At 44.7% G+C, this 15,354-nt stretch overlaps 1 protein-coding gene across 4 annotated transcripts in view; it reads left to right on the top strand.

Moving 5' to 3' along the window:
• Ctcf (transcriptional repressor CTCF) overlaps positions 1-15,354 on the top strand; it is a 29,837-nt gene that overhangs the window by 10,679 nt on the left and 3,804 nt on the right. For all 4 annotated transcript variants that reach the window (XM_077686581.1, XM_077686578.1, XM_077686579.1 and 1 more), the window contains 5 exons: positions 1,415-1,681; positions 3,561-3,761; positions 7,115-7,319; positions 8,485-8,559; positions 12,428-12,546. In XM_077686581.1, coding sequence (XP_077542707.1) covers positions 1,415-1,681; positions 3,561-3,761; positions 7,115-7,319; positions 8,485-8,559; positions 12,428-12,546 — 867 coding nt within the window. The remainder of the gene's footprint in view (positions 1-1,414; positions 1,682-3,560; positions 3,762-7,114; positions 7,320-8,484; positions 8,560-12,427; positions 12,547-15,354) is intronic.

Genomic DNA, 15,354 nt, shown 5'->3' with positions numbered 1-15,354 from the left:
TAGGTGCCTCCCTTCTCCAGTTCGGCTGATTCTAGCTGTAGTGCCTACAAAGACGTAATCAAAGAGAATAATGCTTTACTCTTGTGCAAAGGTTCTTACTAACTAGCTGGAGGAATCTACGTGAGACCTCAAAGTGACTAATTTACATTCCTTTAACAACCAAGTTTTCGGAATTACTGAGGAGCCTTCTGAAATCTGATGTCAGTATCCAGGTTGTAATGCGCCATCCCAAACGTTTAAAAAAAATGACACGAACTTTGCTACAGCTCTTTTGGGGTGGTATTTTGTGGGCTGACTACGTGAGCAAATAGAGTAGTTGAAGGGCAGCATCATTCAGTTCCTGACTCAAGGTATTAAAACTTTCCTGCCCATGGAAGAGCAGTGATGTTGGGTAGTCTAGCAAATACTTTTTTCCCAATCGCAAAATATATGTAACATATAAGTGCATGATATCGAAAGGGAGAGTAAATTTCCTTTGCAATGATAATGTTTCAGACAACAATATTTATGCGGAAAGAGAAAAAATGCTGTACAGAAAAATTTTGTGACAAACAAAAAATAAGCAAAAATGTTGGTGTTGCTTCACACGTGCAGTGCAAAAAACTCCTGCAAATATGAAATGCTTAATTAACTGTAAAATTTCCTGACTTCCAAACAAAAAGCAGTTAGCCCTAATGGGTTTTGTGCCTCTGGGGAAAGCAGTTCCTCAAACTTCTGAAACATGGGTTGGGCTGGGCACACATGCATCGCAGGAATTTGTTTTTTTTTTTCCTTCCACTCTTTTTTGTTCAAGGCACAATGCACAGTTTCGATACTTTTGCATTTTCTGGGTTTGTGTTGAACAGGGGGATCAGGTTTCCGCCTGGTTTTACGCAGGTTTGCGTTCCACACTAAAATCTGCTTAATAAAAGTTGTCCTTGGAGTCAGTGCTGCTAATATCATCCAAAAATTCACGTGTAGGCTTGTATAAATCGCTAGAAAAAAGCAGCACTTCCGTGGTGCGATGTTGACGCAATCGTTGTATTTGTGTTTGTATTTGTATTTGTATTTGCAGCGCTTTAAAAAATCAGCGCTGCACAAAAAAACAAAACCAAAAGAGGATGCGAGTGTTTCTACTACTCAGTAAATGGTGCCAGCTCTCACAGCGCACTCAAAAAGCACCAAATTCGAATGGGAAAACGTCAAAATTTGAACTTGAAAGCACCGATATGTATACCATCGATTTGAATCGGTGTGGGCAGGAAAGTGTTAGCCCATTATATGTTACAGTGATGATGTTACCAAAAAAAAAAATAAGTATCATAAGCTCCCTCGCACTCCCGAAATTCGAACTGGCAGGGGGGACAAGTTGTGCATGTAACGGGGGGGCATCGGGCAGTTGTTTGCGAGTAATGTGAATTGTCTCTCATTCCAGGTGCACGTAAAGAGCCACGAAGGAGAGAAATGCTTCAAGTGTGACCTGTGCCCATATGCATCCATCTCGCAGCGTCATCTCGAGTCTCACATGTTGATCCATACGGACCAGAAGCCGTTCCGTTGTGATGAATGTGATCAGGCATTCCGGCAGAAACAGTTGCTGAAGAGGCACAAGAATCTTTATCACGACCCCAACTATGTGCCCCCTATTCCCAAAGAGAAGACACACGAATGCCCCGAGTGCTCGAAGGCATTCCGGCACAAGGCAAGTGGTTTCATTTTGTCTACCCCCTCGTCCTTTTTGTAGTGTAGAGGCATTTGGACAGCTTCTTTTTCACTAATTAAAAGGGGTCGTGAAAACAAAAGACACGTTTGTTTATTTGAAAGGACTGGTTTTGGTGACTTATCAGCTCCTCTCCAGACACGAGAGATGTTCTTTTAACTGAAAACATGCAAGAGATACTGAACATTCAAATTTCATGCTACAGTGACATAATGTGGGCAGGAGGGACATATTATGGGCCAGCACTAAAAACATAGTTATCAGCGTGTTAACTGCGTGTTAACGCTGAAGTGATAGGATCAATTGAAACTAGAGGCCCCACTACAATCGCCCAGTCATGTTTCTTGGCTGTAGCTTAGGTTGGCACCCACCAGTCGCACAAACGAGATTGTGACGTCGTAGAGAAATCGCTGGAAAGCGGCTGGTGAGTCGCCTCTGTGTCACATGTTTTCTTTAATGTCTTGCGCATTTGTTTGAGCACTGTGATAAAATTTCTTTTTATTATCTGGACAAAGCATCTTTATTATTATTATTATTATTATTATTATTATTATTATTATTAGTGAACCAGACTTGTATTTTGTCTTCATGGCTTTTTAAGGGCTCTGAATGGGATCGCAGTGTTTACAAAAGGACATGCAGTCACCTTTATATATCTGCGGTGATTGCATAGTTAACACATATACTATGGACTAACCAACAAGTTAGGTATGCAGGAAAAACATTTGACGGGAAAAACTACATTGCAAGTCAGTTACGTCTTGAATTGGCGAGAGTGCAAGCATGCCGTGGAATGTTTTTCTTTGTGTTGCCAGGCTGGGCTTTAGGGGTGTGGAAAGCAGAAGCGGTATTGTGCATGGGGCAAGTTGGGCTTATCTGCGTTCTTAGTAGGCTGCATAGAGTTAAATGATTACAAAAATACTGAATGCTTTATGCATACTGCTGAAATAAGTATCATTGTAAAAGGGCTATGGTCTTCTTTTTTCCATTGTGCCAAATTTATGAACCTTAGAATCCAAATTAGCTAGTTTTTATTTGTAACTACCGATCTAAGCGCAGAGAGAGAGTTTCTTAATCAGTGAAAGCAGAGGGGCAAATTGAAAAATTGTAGGCTGCCGTTAGAAACAGCCATTTCATGTTTTTCAGTTTGGTTTTTCGTGAACGTGTGTGTGTGCTTGCACTTGTGCGTGCATTCATGCATGCACAGTTAACAAAGGCAGCCTTATAATAGTCCGTGGGCAGTACAAGGATCAGTTTGCCTGAGAGATGCCAGAAGCTGCAAGAAAGATAAAGTAGGAGCCTGTGACATATAAACAGGGCTGCACGTCGACACCATAGGATTGCAGTGCTGCAACCCTCCCCCTCACCAAAAAAAGACAAGTCAGCCTTATTTCTTGCTTTGTCAGCCTCTTGCGGCCAACAACAGAGTGAAGCCTGTCCGAATTCTGACACAGAAAGTTCTGTAATTAGACAAGTGCAATGTAGGATAAAAATGCTGGTGTGAAATTAAAAAATCCACCATCAATAATAGGAAATCAAGGTGCAAATTACTGCTACGTCAAGCGTGAGGAGTTAAACGTCTTCCGTCTTTACATTGCATTTCAATACAGGTTAGGTACTAAACAAAGAATTCTGAAAACGAGAAAGCAGTGCACTGCATGTAGTTGGCTGAAAGGACCAAGGTTCAGTGCAAGGAGCCCTTTTCGATGTGTTGAGAGCGTAATGCACTAGCAGCCTCAGCACATGGGTGAGATGCTGTTCCTGGATGCTGGTGGGCCTTGTGCAGCACGGATGTTGCCCCCCACACGGCGGGGTGCCCTTGTGCCGAGAAGTGTGCTGAGTGGAGCCGCTGGGTGTGCAGGGCAACCTGATCCGGCATCTGGCCATTCATGACCCGGAAGCCACGGCTGCCGAGCGGGCCGAAGCCATGCGCATTGGCGAGCCCAAGGGGCCCGGCGAGGAGCCCGATGGCGAGGAGGATGACTACATGATGGAGGACGACGAGGATGACGAGATGGACGATATGGCCATGGAGGACGGCATGGTCAACGAGGGCCAGCAGGTGCGTGCATTCCCTCGTCCTTTACGGGGGCATTCCCTCAAGCAGGACTCGGATTTCTGCTTGCATGCGTCGTCTTTGGTAATGGTTATCACTTTAGCATGCGGTCTCCACAGAAGGCATTGGGCAACTTGAAACTGTGGATGTCTCCACAAAGCTGTCTCGGTTGCTGGGCTTGCAATTTGTTAAACACAACCCACTCACAGAGAATACGCCTGTCAAATTATAAGAAAAAGAGCTGCTGCTATGGTGCCCGGCATGCTAGCAAATGTTCAGCTATTTAGGGCGTTATTGGAACATCATCACTATGGTTCCTGCTTGATGGCTGTAATTTAGATAACTTGTTTGCAAATTTTTGTCATATTCTTTTAATTTGAGGTTATATTTGGCAGTTGCACAGGAATGCCTTCCTGAGTAGCTGTTGCCTCCAAAGCTTGGCTTTCCTGTGAGTGTCTGGGATCAGGCCATCGGCGGCCCGTAGAAATGGTGCTGTACTCAGATCTAGTGTGTCGCTCTCCCCCTAATCTTAATGCACGCACGCAATTTGAATGATGATGATGTCACACACTTAATGCGTGACATCGTCTGCTTTTTCTCACGCTGCAGTAGTTTAAAAGCGTATTGTCCGACAAAAATCTTGGGAACGACTTGTCACGTTCAAAATGCTTGCTGTAGCACTCTGTGTGCCGTGCAGAGGAGCAGCCGGCTGCGGTGATGAGGTGCAGGGGCAACTTCCGTTGTCGTTTTTAAGTTGTACCCGAGTATAAACAAACCAACAGTACATGCGAGCTCCGTCAAAGCAAAGCATGCGCACCGTTTTTGTGCCAGTGCCATACAAAGACTTTTTCTTTGACTGCTCAGGGTTCTCCCAGGGATTTTTGAGAGGTGGACGTTTTGAGAACGGGAAGGGAAGGGGCAAGAAGTTCAAGAATTTCAAATTTTAATCACAAAAATTGAACAGTGCCGGTCAAATACCGGGTATCATGGTGGTGCGTTGTGGTCAGAGGTGGAAGCTCTTGAATAATATAAGAAACTGACAATCGCAAGCCTCAACTCTGAGATTTGCCTGCAGCTGGCATTCTGAGACTTCAGAGCAACTTTTTCAGCCTCCTTTTCACGTGAACAGATGGCGGGAGGTGCGGCCCACTGCTGCTGGTGTTGCTCTAGCACAGTGGCCATTTTTAGTTCCTGACAGCTGGAGCGGTGCGCAGCCTACAGAAGGCAGAGGACGGTGAAGCGGAGCAGTGGGGAGAACCCTGCTGCATTTCACTAGCAAAAACAGGACGAGGGCGAAGAAAAAGCACACAGAACGCTCGCTAGTTTACATCTTTGTTATATGGTAGTGTAGGTGTAGCCCTACTGGCTGCTAATTACGCCACCTACTAGAAGAATGCAAACTTTGTAATTGTTTGCAGCTTGGTCCAAGAGGTCTACCCCTCCCATACTGCAATTATGGCTGCTGAACAATTTTGGTTGTTGCACATTCACTTTCTCCTGCGCTGAAGAGGACCACCACTTTACAAAGCACGCTGGTTCAATGGTGCCGTAGTTGGTAGCCATTGTTACCACGCTACTGTCCTTCCACTTCACGAGAAGAACCTCACCGACAGGGTCAAAACAATGGGAAAATTGTCCTCTTTGTTTCTCTTCCATTTCTTTCTTGCTTGGAAGAGGACACTTCATTTGCCAGTTCTCACAAAGAGTGCCTGTAGCCCTAAATCCCTTATCACGCAGTGTAACAAGGAGACTGTGACTGCTAAAAAAATTGTCAAAAAAGACAATATGGCTGCTGGGGTTCGAAGTTGCCTTCAGTGGAGAAAGAACAACGCGACTCCCTAGAGGATTGTTATCGGAGCTTGCAGATTTTCCGCAGGAGGTATCAAAAGCATAACAATACCCATCATCACTGCACATCATCCAGTTCTTGTACCCAAAACGCTTGCCACGCATAAATTGTTGGCAAGGATGGTGGCCGAAGTACTTCACCATAGACTTATCTACGGAGAGGTTTTGGTGAAAGACTCCATGCTGCCGGAACCGCTCGTTCAGAAGGTTCATGAGAGGACGAACTTTGTACATTCGATCAGTTGAACCCCTGATCAAGTCATTATCAGCTAGGTGCAAGAAGCTTTTTATCTCTTGAAACATATTTCGGCTCATGCACTTAACTACGTGAGGCACTCCAACATCATCAGCGCACCAGTAAAGCTTCTGATGAGGAAGACTATGGTAAACGGACAGCAAAAGAATACCGATGAACCTTTTAAGGTCATCAATACTGAGGAAGAAGTCGTGCCAGTCTGTACGATGGTGTGAGTAAGAATGTTATCATCAAGGATGGTGCTGAAGATTTGGCTTGGTGAATAACCATCATACAGTGTTCTCAACTCAGCCCTCCACAGTAATGCTCCGTCAGTTGTGTTTCCCCATGTGTACTCCAGTTCACGGCAGCGACCTTTGCCCGCTTGACCGAAGGGACCCGCTTGTCGTCTTCGTCTTCATTAGCACACCAGTGAACTTCCAGAGTGCCTGCAAAAAAATTGCGACTTTAGTGTTTTAAACCTATAACAGTTCAAATGACAATTTCACAGAAGTAGGAAGCAATTACAGCCGGAGTAAAAGCCCAAATAACCGGCGGCAGAGTGGCATGAACAGCAGCTCGAATTATTCGAGAAAGTACATTGCGTGAAGGCGTACATTGCAGCGGGTGTCAAAAAAACATTCAGCCGCATCTACTCACGCTGACACACAGATTCAAAGGGCAACCCGTATCCACTTCCACCGGTTCAACGCCCTCCGTATAGATATAACGCCCTATTTTTTCCGCTTTGGCTGGTTCCATAATTTGAGGTGCCTGGAATAGCGAGCGCATTTGTGCATACACGAAGGCCCAGTGTACTATATGTAGTACAGCAAAGTTTACATGGGGATACCACAAAAAGTATGAAAGCTATGTAGTGTTCACAGCACTCAGAGTTTAGTTCTACTTTTCTAGCAGGTGTATACCGCAAACTGTCATGAATAGTTGTATATTTTAGCCAGGAGAACAAAATTCGTAAGTGCTTACTTCAGCGGTTCGCGGGAGCAGCGCCCGCCTAAATTTGACTGTGGGCATATACGCCGCAGAAAACTGCGAATGTGAATCTTTTATTTCGGGGTGTTAGCTGTCCCTCTGGTGGTGAAAAGAAAACCTACTGAAATCGAAAAACTGATTTTATGGTTTAAAAAAAATATTATTGAAGCTGTACTTTTTGAAGTACAACGGTCCCTAATGGGCTAACTTAAGCTCATCGGAAACTGTGCCAACTATTGCAGAGTAGGGTTTTAATCGAACCTGGCCGGTGGGCATCGTCCAGGTGGTGGTCTTCGAGGTGATCCAGATCCCTGCTGCAGACGGTGTGACTATGGAGCAGCATGCTATCCGAGCCATCACATCACAGGACGCAGTGCACATGACCAGCAATGGGGGAGTCCTCACTGGTGCCGATGGCCAGGAGCTCACCATCATTCAGCAGGTGCCTCAGGATCAGACAGTCGTCACCGAGGTGGTCAACAAGGCTGGTGAGTGGATGGCGCCGAATGGACCCTACACAGTCCGATTCGGGGAGCAGGAAGCGTCTGCTTGTGAATCTGCGTCACGGTTGGTGTGTTGAAAGACAAGGCAAAGTCTGACCTTTATAAAGTTTGTCTTAGCACTCGTACCATAGGCTTGGCAGTGCCGCTTTCTTCAGCGTCAGTCACCCTACTCCCTACTGGCACCCTACTGATTGGAGCCACACCTGAAAAGTCCTGCTGCGGCCTACTGCTTGGCATGCAAAGAATCGCTTTGCATTTGATGAACTGTTGTCTTTGTTGCGTGCAGATAAGTAGCCAGTAGGGTTCTCATAGTGATGTTCATGACTAGTACTGGTTACTGTCTATTAAAAACGATAGTCTTTCTTGAACTACTTTTGCAGAAATTTCGGTCTGTCTGTGTGGCTATCTGTGACTCGATTCAGCCACCCGGCCAAAGTGAAACAGTGGCTGCGCAATAGCCTTATATACCCACAGCCAAATCTAAACGTTGAAGTCCGGTGGCAATGTTCATAGTTGTAAATATTGTTGAACAAGAACAAGGCATTATGAAAATATGAGGCAGAAAATCAATACATAAGTGATACTTGCAGTGTTCCTTTATTAAAAATTCATGGATGCTTGATATTTGTGATCAAATGAAATACTACATCCACTGCATTCACTGTCACCCGCGCCACTAGCGGCATTTTAAGAAATCAAATTGGCAACAGTTACGAAAGGTTCCACTTGATAGGTTCTATGTTTCACTTGAAACGCACCTGGAGTAGGGCAACGTGGTTCTATAAATGCTGATGTAGGGTGCCTCGATTCACGCCAGTCTTCACCGTACGGCAGCGCTGGCATAGAGGCACCCGACTTAGAGCAGTGAAACGCGGTAAATTTAAATTGACTTGAGTGAACCTCTAGCGTGTTATCTTGGGAAGAACGAGACGGGAGAGGAACAGCATGAGAGGTGAGCGGGAAAGCGGAGGGAGGGGCATTTACTTGACAAATGTCAACAAAAGAATATCGTCTTTCGCCGACATTTGCAACGAAAGAAGCAGATACGCGGCTTTTTTTTTTTTTTTTTTTTCCTCTTTTTTCTTTGTAGTGATATGTCAAAACACTATGGTGGCAGTGCTTTGTAATAAATTCATAAACCCCTTTTCAGCACTTGCACCCCTGAAAAGGCCACGCGGACGTCCAAGGAAGTATGCTACGATGGAAGCAGCCGCGAGCAATCAAGGTAATCAGACTGCTCTGGCTTCATTTCTGTGTAGTTCTCTTGCTGTCTTTGATAAGGAACTGTCTACAATTTTTTTTTTTTTATGTAATCTTTTTTTTTTTTTTTTTTGTTACAAAGACACAGTTATGTCAAAAGTTGCTTCACTGTGTAAGTTTAATATAGCTGCTCATAATCTTTTGTTGATGTAGGCTTACATCATGCCAGCCATCTCCCCAATTTTATAAAATTAAGCGTATTTTTTTCACTTAACGTTTCAAGTTAGGTCCTCCTGGTAAGGTTATTAAACAATTTCTTCCTCATATTCAGAGTGTATGAGGTGTATTTGGAGGCTCCTTTATAATGTGAGCAAGGTTTCTCTCTCTCTCTCTCTCTCTCTCTCTCTCTCTCTCTCTCTCTCTCTCTCTCGTGTGTGTGTGTGTGTGTGTGTGTGTGTGTGTGAGCAAAAAAATGGCACACAGCTACAGTATTTATCAGAGCAAAATTTAGTGTGTCTCATTGAAAAAAGTAGTGTGTACGTAAGAGTAATGTCACGATGTGTTGCTTTGATCATAGTTTTGGTTGTGAAATGCAGGGGTGAGACAGCTGTGCATATTGCGCAGTTTTAATACAAATTTGCTTTCCTGCACCAGGCTGCTCCAAAAGCTTAAAAATTGCAAAACTTGCGCCAGACTGCTCCAAAACGGTCTGAGAGCCACGGATTGTAATGCTCCAGTCAGTTTCAGAGGGGGAAAATGCTTTCTGACGGCATAATTTTCCAGCACCCTCAAGGTGATGGTATTTGTAAAGGTTTAATTGATTGATCATTCAATAAAAAACCCGCATAAAATTGTCCCCGTTTTTTTTTTTTTTTTTTTTTTTTTCCCATCTTTTTTTTCTTCCTCCTCGAAAGTTACAATGTCGGGCTGCACATGTTATATTCTGTGAGTTTTTAAAGTTTTTTAAAGTTTTTCCATCGAAAACCATTGCAAAGTCCTGCAGAAAAAGTACTGATGTGTACTGTGGTGACAAATTACTTTGGAAGTTAATGGGAAAACGGCAAGTTTCAGAGAGCGCCGTATCTCCAAAACGATATCACGGGGCGCCGCCATCTTGGTGTGGTGAAGATTGGAAAGCATGGCCACCAGGCAAAGCAGTTGCTCGTGGTTCAGGCAGAGTGCTCTTCGCTGATTTGTACCGTGGTTTTGGTTATTGGGTGGCTGGGTTTACATTTAGTCGTTTGATCTGTTGCGGGAAGTTGCGCGACTCGAAAGACGGGAGTTCATCAAAAACAACGTGTGCCCGCGAATCGCCGGCTTTTGGCCTTAAGTGTGAGGCGCGGTGCGTCCTTGTAAGTGAAATTTCGGACTCATTTCGGTGTTATAAAACGCACAGCGAGCTTGCGAGCAGTGGGAATGGGACGATAGACGACGCTGCAGAAGCGGCGGCACAGGCTACATCGCCGCAAAATGTTCAAGCCGTGTCCGATAGCGGGACGGGCTATTATTGCGTGCTGGTAATAAGGGTTCATCTATCTGCAGTGAGATTTAATGCCAGGAGGGAGATGGCTAAACATACCAACGTTACTCAAATTACGATCCTAGTGAACGTGCACCTTGGGGATTGAAATGGGAGGGCTGGTGGGGTGCGACGACTGTCGCCTTGCTTTGCGCAACTTTTGCCGTGGCTCAACACTTGTGCGTAAAGCCCAGTCTGGGATCACACAAAAAAAATCCGCATTCACATGATAATAAAAAGGCCTTCTGATTGCTTATTTTTTCGATTCGATATTCTCAACGGTGCTCCACGCTATCTGTGCATAGAGCCTAAGAATTTAAAAATGGTTTCTAAAAAGGTAGGGCAGTTTGTACCTTGTGATACTACGGTAGGAAAAACTTTATTGAAAGGCTGTTTAAGTGTTATGTACATTCAAAACCGATTAAAAAGTGCACTTTTCTCCACTGAGTTGCCAAACATTTGATTTTTTAGGTTTCTAAGGTGACATAATAAATGTCGTTCTGCCCCAAATCAAGGTTCTTCTGCTCCAAAAGCTCCATCTGATCAGCTGTCTCACCCCTGGAAATGCCGTGACCTGCATTCTGTTCTCTTGGTTACATGCTCGAAATGCATCATTCCACGCACATGAAACTTCTTGTTGTTCTTCCATTGATTTTGTTTTAAGGGGGGACACTGGTCTTAAAACAGCCTCTTCTAATTTTCTAGTGAACTTTGTGAAACTTGTCAGTCTTGCTGCTTTTCTCCCACTGATTTCAGATATGCCATTATTTTCTCAGTAGGTCAATTAGTTCCCAAGATAATTAGCACTAATTAGCCATTTTTAGTCAAGCAATAGACAAAACAGTGTTGGTCATAAAACTGTAATCTTTATATTTTCTAATACTATGAACCCTGGTGAGTGCAATAATCGAAGCAGTTTTTTGATGCATCACTTGGAACTAATTTTACAGCTCATTAAACTTTGGTAGCACCAGTGGCAAGGAGCCATTTTGAGTGCCCATTTCAAACACCGAAGTTTAACAAGCTGTAAAATTAGTTGCAAGCGATGCATCAAAAAACTGCTTCGATTATTGCACTCACCAGGGTTCATAGTATTGGAAAATATAAAGATTACAGTTTTATGACCAACACTGCTTTGTCTATTGCTTGACTAAAAATGGCTAATTAGTGCTAATTATCTTGGGAACTAATTGACCTACTGAGAAAATAATGGCATATCTGAAATCAGTGACAGAAAAGTAGCAAGACTGACAAGTTTCACAAAGCTTGCTTGAAAATTAAAAGAAATTGTTTTAAGACCAGTGTCCCCCCTTAACAGCTAAACTCTGCTGTATTCGGCTTTTTCCGAGTGCAGATGGTGCGTAATTTTTGTCAGTCCTTGTGCAGTGTAAAGAAAAGAGACTTGTGGTGAAGTTGTAACGGAAAGTGGGTTGGGCACTAACTACAGCAAGCTCCTGTGAAACAGCCAGGGGCAGAATTCAGAGTTGTGTTCATTTCAAGTCATGACGTAGTTCGTGCTCTGGTGCCTCTAATGTGTGCTCAGAAATCCACGCTCCACATTACTTGTTTTGCATCACATTCGTGTTTGCCTTCAGCCAGTTGGGGCTTCCTCAAAGCAGACGCTTCGAAATGGACACCACACAAAACCCCGCCCCAGGTTTGTACGGGGCTCTGGGGGACAGGGTTCTTGTATGTTTAATTGGGGTGGCACAAAGTTTCGGATGCCCACGAATTTCAGTTTGGGTCCTGGTTGCCTGCTGTAGCTTTGGATGGAAGTTACCTACGGATAGAACTGTGTTGGAAAAAATGGCCATCTGTAATATTTGGGGAAACGATGTCACCGAATTTGTTGGGGGGGGGGGGTTGCAGTGATTGTGCAGGGGCAAGCTTGTTGCACATTGCGCAGTGTGTGTGAGCAGCACTGAAGGTAGAGATGGCTAGCTGCTGTTAGTTGTGGCACGAGGCCGCAGACGGAGAAGCTTGGGCCACCCCAGGCATCTTGCCTTCCATTAGAGAGCCTCGCCTGACCAGCCGCGGTCTTGGAGGGCCCCAGCAGAGGCTGTGTTCTTTTTGTGGCATTAGCCCAAGGATGCGGGTTCATTCCCGGCCACAGTGGCTGCTTTTCAGACGGAGGCAAAACACGAAAGCGCGCGTGTGTAAACATTAACCTGGAGCCCTCCACTACGTCGCAGGTGCAGGTTCGGCACGTTAAATGCCACAATCGATCATCTGCTTGCTAAAAGTTCTTTCTTCCCACGAAGCCACCACAAGCCAGTCCCACAACTCGGGCCTTTAGAAAGAGCACCTAAAGAATGGTCTGCATCACAAAAGCTTTTTCCCAGCTTCTTGACAGGTGTGACTTCTCTATGTGCAGGCGAGGAAGTGCTGGGAGTGGCCAAAACAGAGCTGGATGGGCCTCAGAGGGAGGCTGAGATGGCTCGCAGGAGACTGGAGCAGAAGCAGAAGGACATGGAGGAGTGCTTTGGCTTCAACGTAAGCACATCCGCTTCTGTTTGCCTTGTGCAGGCTGGGTACCAGAGGTTACGTCATGGGTGGATCACATTGCGACGAGGCTAGCTTCAAGCACGGTGCAGAAAGTATAGGTGATGATGCTTGCCACTCTGTGGACAAAAAAAAAAAATGGCAAATTATTGTTTCCGTTAGGGTGTATGAGCCTACCTCATTGCCATCTATTGTCACCATGCTTTCAAGGCGCCTTTTTTGTGGCATTGCCTAGCGTCACTTCAGTGGTGTGCATATAGTGGCATGTTGGGAGACGAGTGCCATCGCTGTTGCGTGAGATGCTGTGGGGACCACATCTGTCCTCATGTCTTGCTTAGAGCTAGTAGGCTGCCGCCGCCGTCAGTGGCAAGGAGCGCGCTGAGTCTCACGGCGGCGGCCTACCAGCTCTAAGCGAGACATGGGGACAGACGTGGTCCCCACAATGTATAAGTATTACAAAAGGTTTGGCCTGCCAGCAGGCAGTGCAGAAACCACAAACTGCCAGCTTTGCATGGTAATGTGCAAAAGTAATCTTGAGCATTGTCAGATATAACTTCTTCATTGTGTGAAGAGCCACCTCGGGTGCAGGAGTGCAGGATTTCACCGCTTGTGATTTCACGGCACCAACACCTGATTTCTACGACAAAAGTTGCAGCCACAAGTTGAAAGGTGACACCTAGTGGTCAGATACCATGTCAGGCAAAAACAGCACTTCAAATCAGCCTGGCACGTCACCAGCTCTTTGCCGTCCAGTTTCAGTTTTGTGCGTGGGTATTTCTGGTGTTCTGTGTTGCTTCTGAGTAAAAACGTCTATTCTTTCTGACGTAGTTTGCAACAGTTTCAGTATAGTTTCTTTGCAAAAATGTTAGGTGGCGCTGCAACGCAGGAGGCTATGGGTACTGAACAGTTTCTGTTGTGTCACTGCTCCTCAATGAAATCTTACGAGCCATGTTTGTGGCATGTCGCACCTCATTTCTTCTAAAAGCGACAGTGAATCTCAAGTATAATTTCTGACTGCTAAATCATAGTAAATGATGGTGAATGGGGGCAGCATTCACCACCAGGTTTTGTTTTCAAGCAAATTCCTTTGCGTCGTGTGTTTGTCTGGAATCTTGGGCTGGCCTGAAATGCATGGTCATCGAGGAGGTTCTCACATCGTGTAAAAAGGATTCATTGCCTTCAGTAATCTCAAACCAGCAGGTTTCTTCATGAGGACCACTCACTAATTCATCAAAATAGATCGGCTTCACGGTATGGGCACCACATGTGCTAATTTTTTATTTTTTTTTTCCCATTGTTGCGGGAAATCAGTTTTTCTTCAGTAAGTGTTTTTTAGATGTTTCTACAAAATGTATTTTCTGAATTTTTTTTTACTTTCGATGTTTTTTGTGCTCTACTTTATCATTATTTTCTTTGGTTTCAGAAAAGAAATATTACCCTTTTTTTTTTTTCACAGGCGTTATTTATGGAAATGTTTTAATTACTAGTGCCGTCGGAAAGGGCAGGGCATTCAGTGACCTACATGTTAGGCCACTGCATTATATGCTGACTGAATAGCATACCTGCCAGGTTTCCCAAATTATCCGGGAAATTCCCGGATTTTTAAGGTTTTGTATGATTGTACGGTCAAAACAAAAATCTCCCGAATACACACTCGTATTTGGCTAAACCTTTCTCCCAGTCTAGCCACATTACCTGGCAACCCAATCACATCCTACACCACTGGGCATCGTAATAAACTTATAAAGCATAGTTGACATTGCGCGAATTGAACTAGTCAGTACCACAGAAATTGCGAGAGGCAGTTCAGCATGCTAAAACAAAATTTCCCCCAGTTCCGAGCATCAAGTTCTGGCACAATCTGAGCTCAGCCGCGTTCTTTTGGCGAAGTGTAGCAGGAACGAACATTGTTATGCTCGACAGTATTCCCAGGGCTTCTTGGAAAAGGCGGCGTCAGCCGCATCGAAGATTTAGCAACTGACCAGTGGTGTACCTTGTTAGTAGTTTGCACGAAACAGTTCAGCTCCTACTCTGTTTAACTAAATTAGGAATGCATGTAAATGTAAATTATTCCATTTTGTTGCTACTAATTTTTCTATCCCTATCCCCCACCCCCTGGAAAGACCTCCCTAATGCCATCTCAGCGAACCTGGCAGGTATGGAATAGTTACAGCAAAATAAAAATGTTTTCTCATACCATAAAAAGCAACCAATTTCCCTCTGCCAGCAAGATTTAAATGTTGGAAGTTCAGGAAGTCGCCACACTTCCTTCCGATTTCATCGTAATGTGGCTTGTTTGGTTAAGGTTCACATTAAAATTGGCATTGAGGGCTATTCCAACAAGTCGAATGGGGCAACGTTGTGCATTGTCTTCATAATACAGTGTAGACCATTTATAACGTAACCGCTTATAGTGCGGGACCGGATATAACGCGGGTTTTTGCGACCCCCGGTTTGCCTCCCATAGAACTCAATGCATAAGCATACCGCTTAAGATGCGGTTGGCCGAAGCACAATACCGTTTATAGTGCGGTTTTTCGGCGGGTCTGCTGATCGACCGGCGCAGCTGAGGCATCGTTTTAGGGTAGCAAAAGAAAAAAGAAAGGATGAAATCTGCCATCTGACGCAGCGTGCACCCCTTGCCCTCCTCTAACGTAGACACCCAAAGAAAAAAAATAGGCACCCTTTAGTTCGTGCGTACCTGATAACCACAACTGACCTTGCTTGATGCATCTCGGAAGATAGCGACAGTCTCCCCATCCGCGCGCGGAAAGTTGATTTTATTAATCGTGAACCGCA

This window comes from Haemaphysalis longicornis, unplaced genomic scaffold (genome assembly GCF_048455015.1).
Source record: "Haemaphysalis longicornis isolate Haplotype H1 unplaced genomic scaffold, Haemaphysalis longicornis Haplotype H1 scaffold_1, whole genome shotgun sequence".
Taxonomy (NCBI): domain Eukaryota; kingdom Metazoa; phylum Arthropoda; class Arachnida; order Ixodida; family Ixodidae; genus Haemaphysalis; species Haemaphysalis longicornis.
This window is presented reverse-complemented; position numbering and strand designations above follow the sequence as displayed.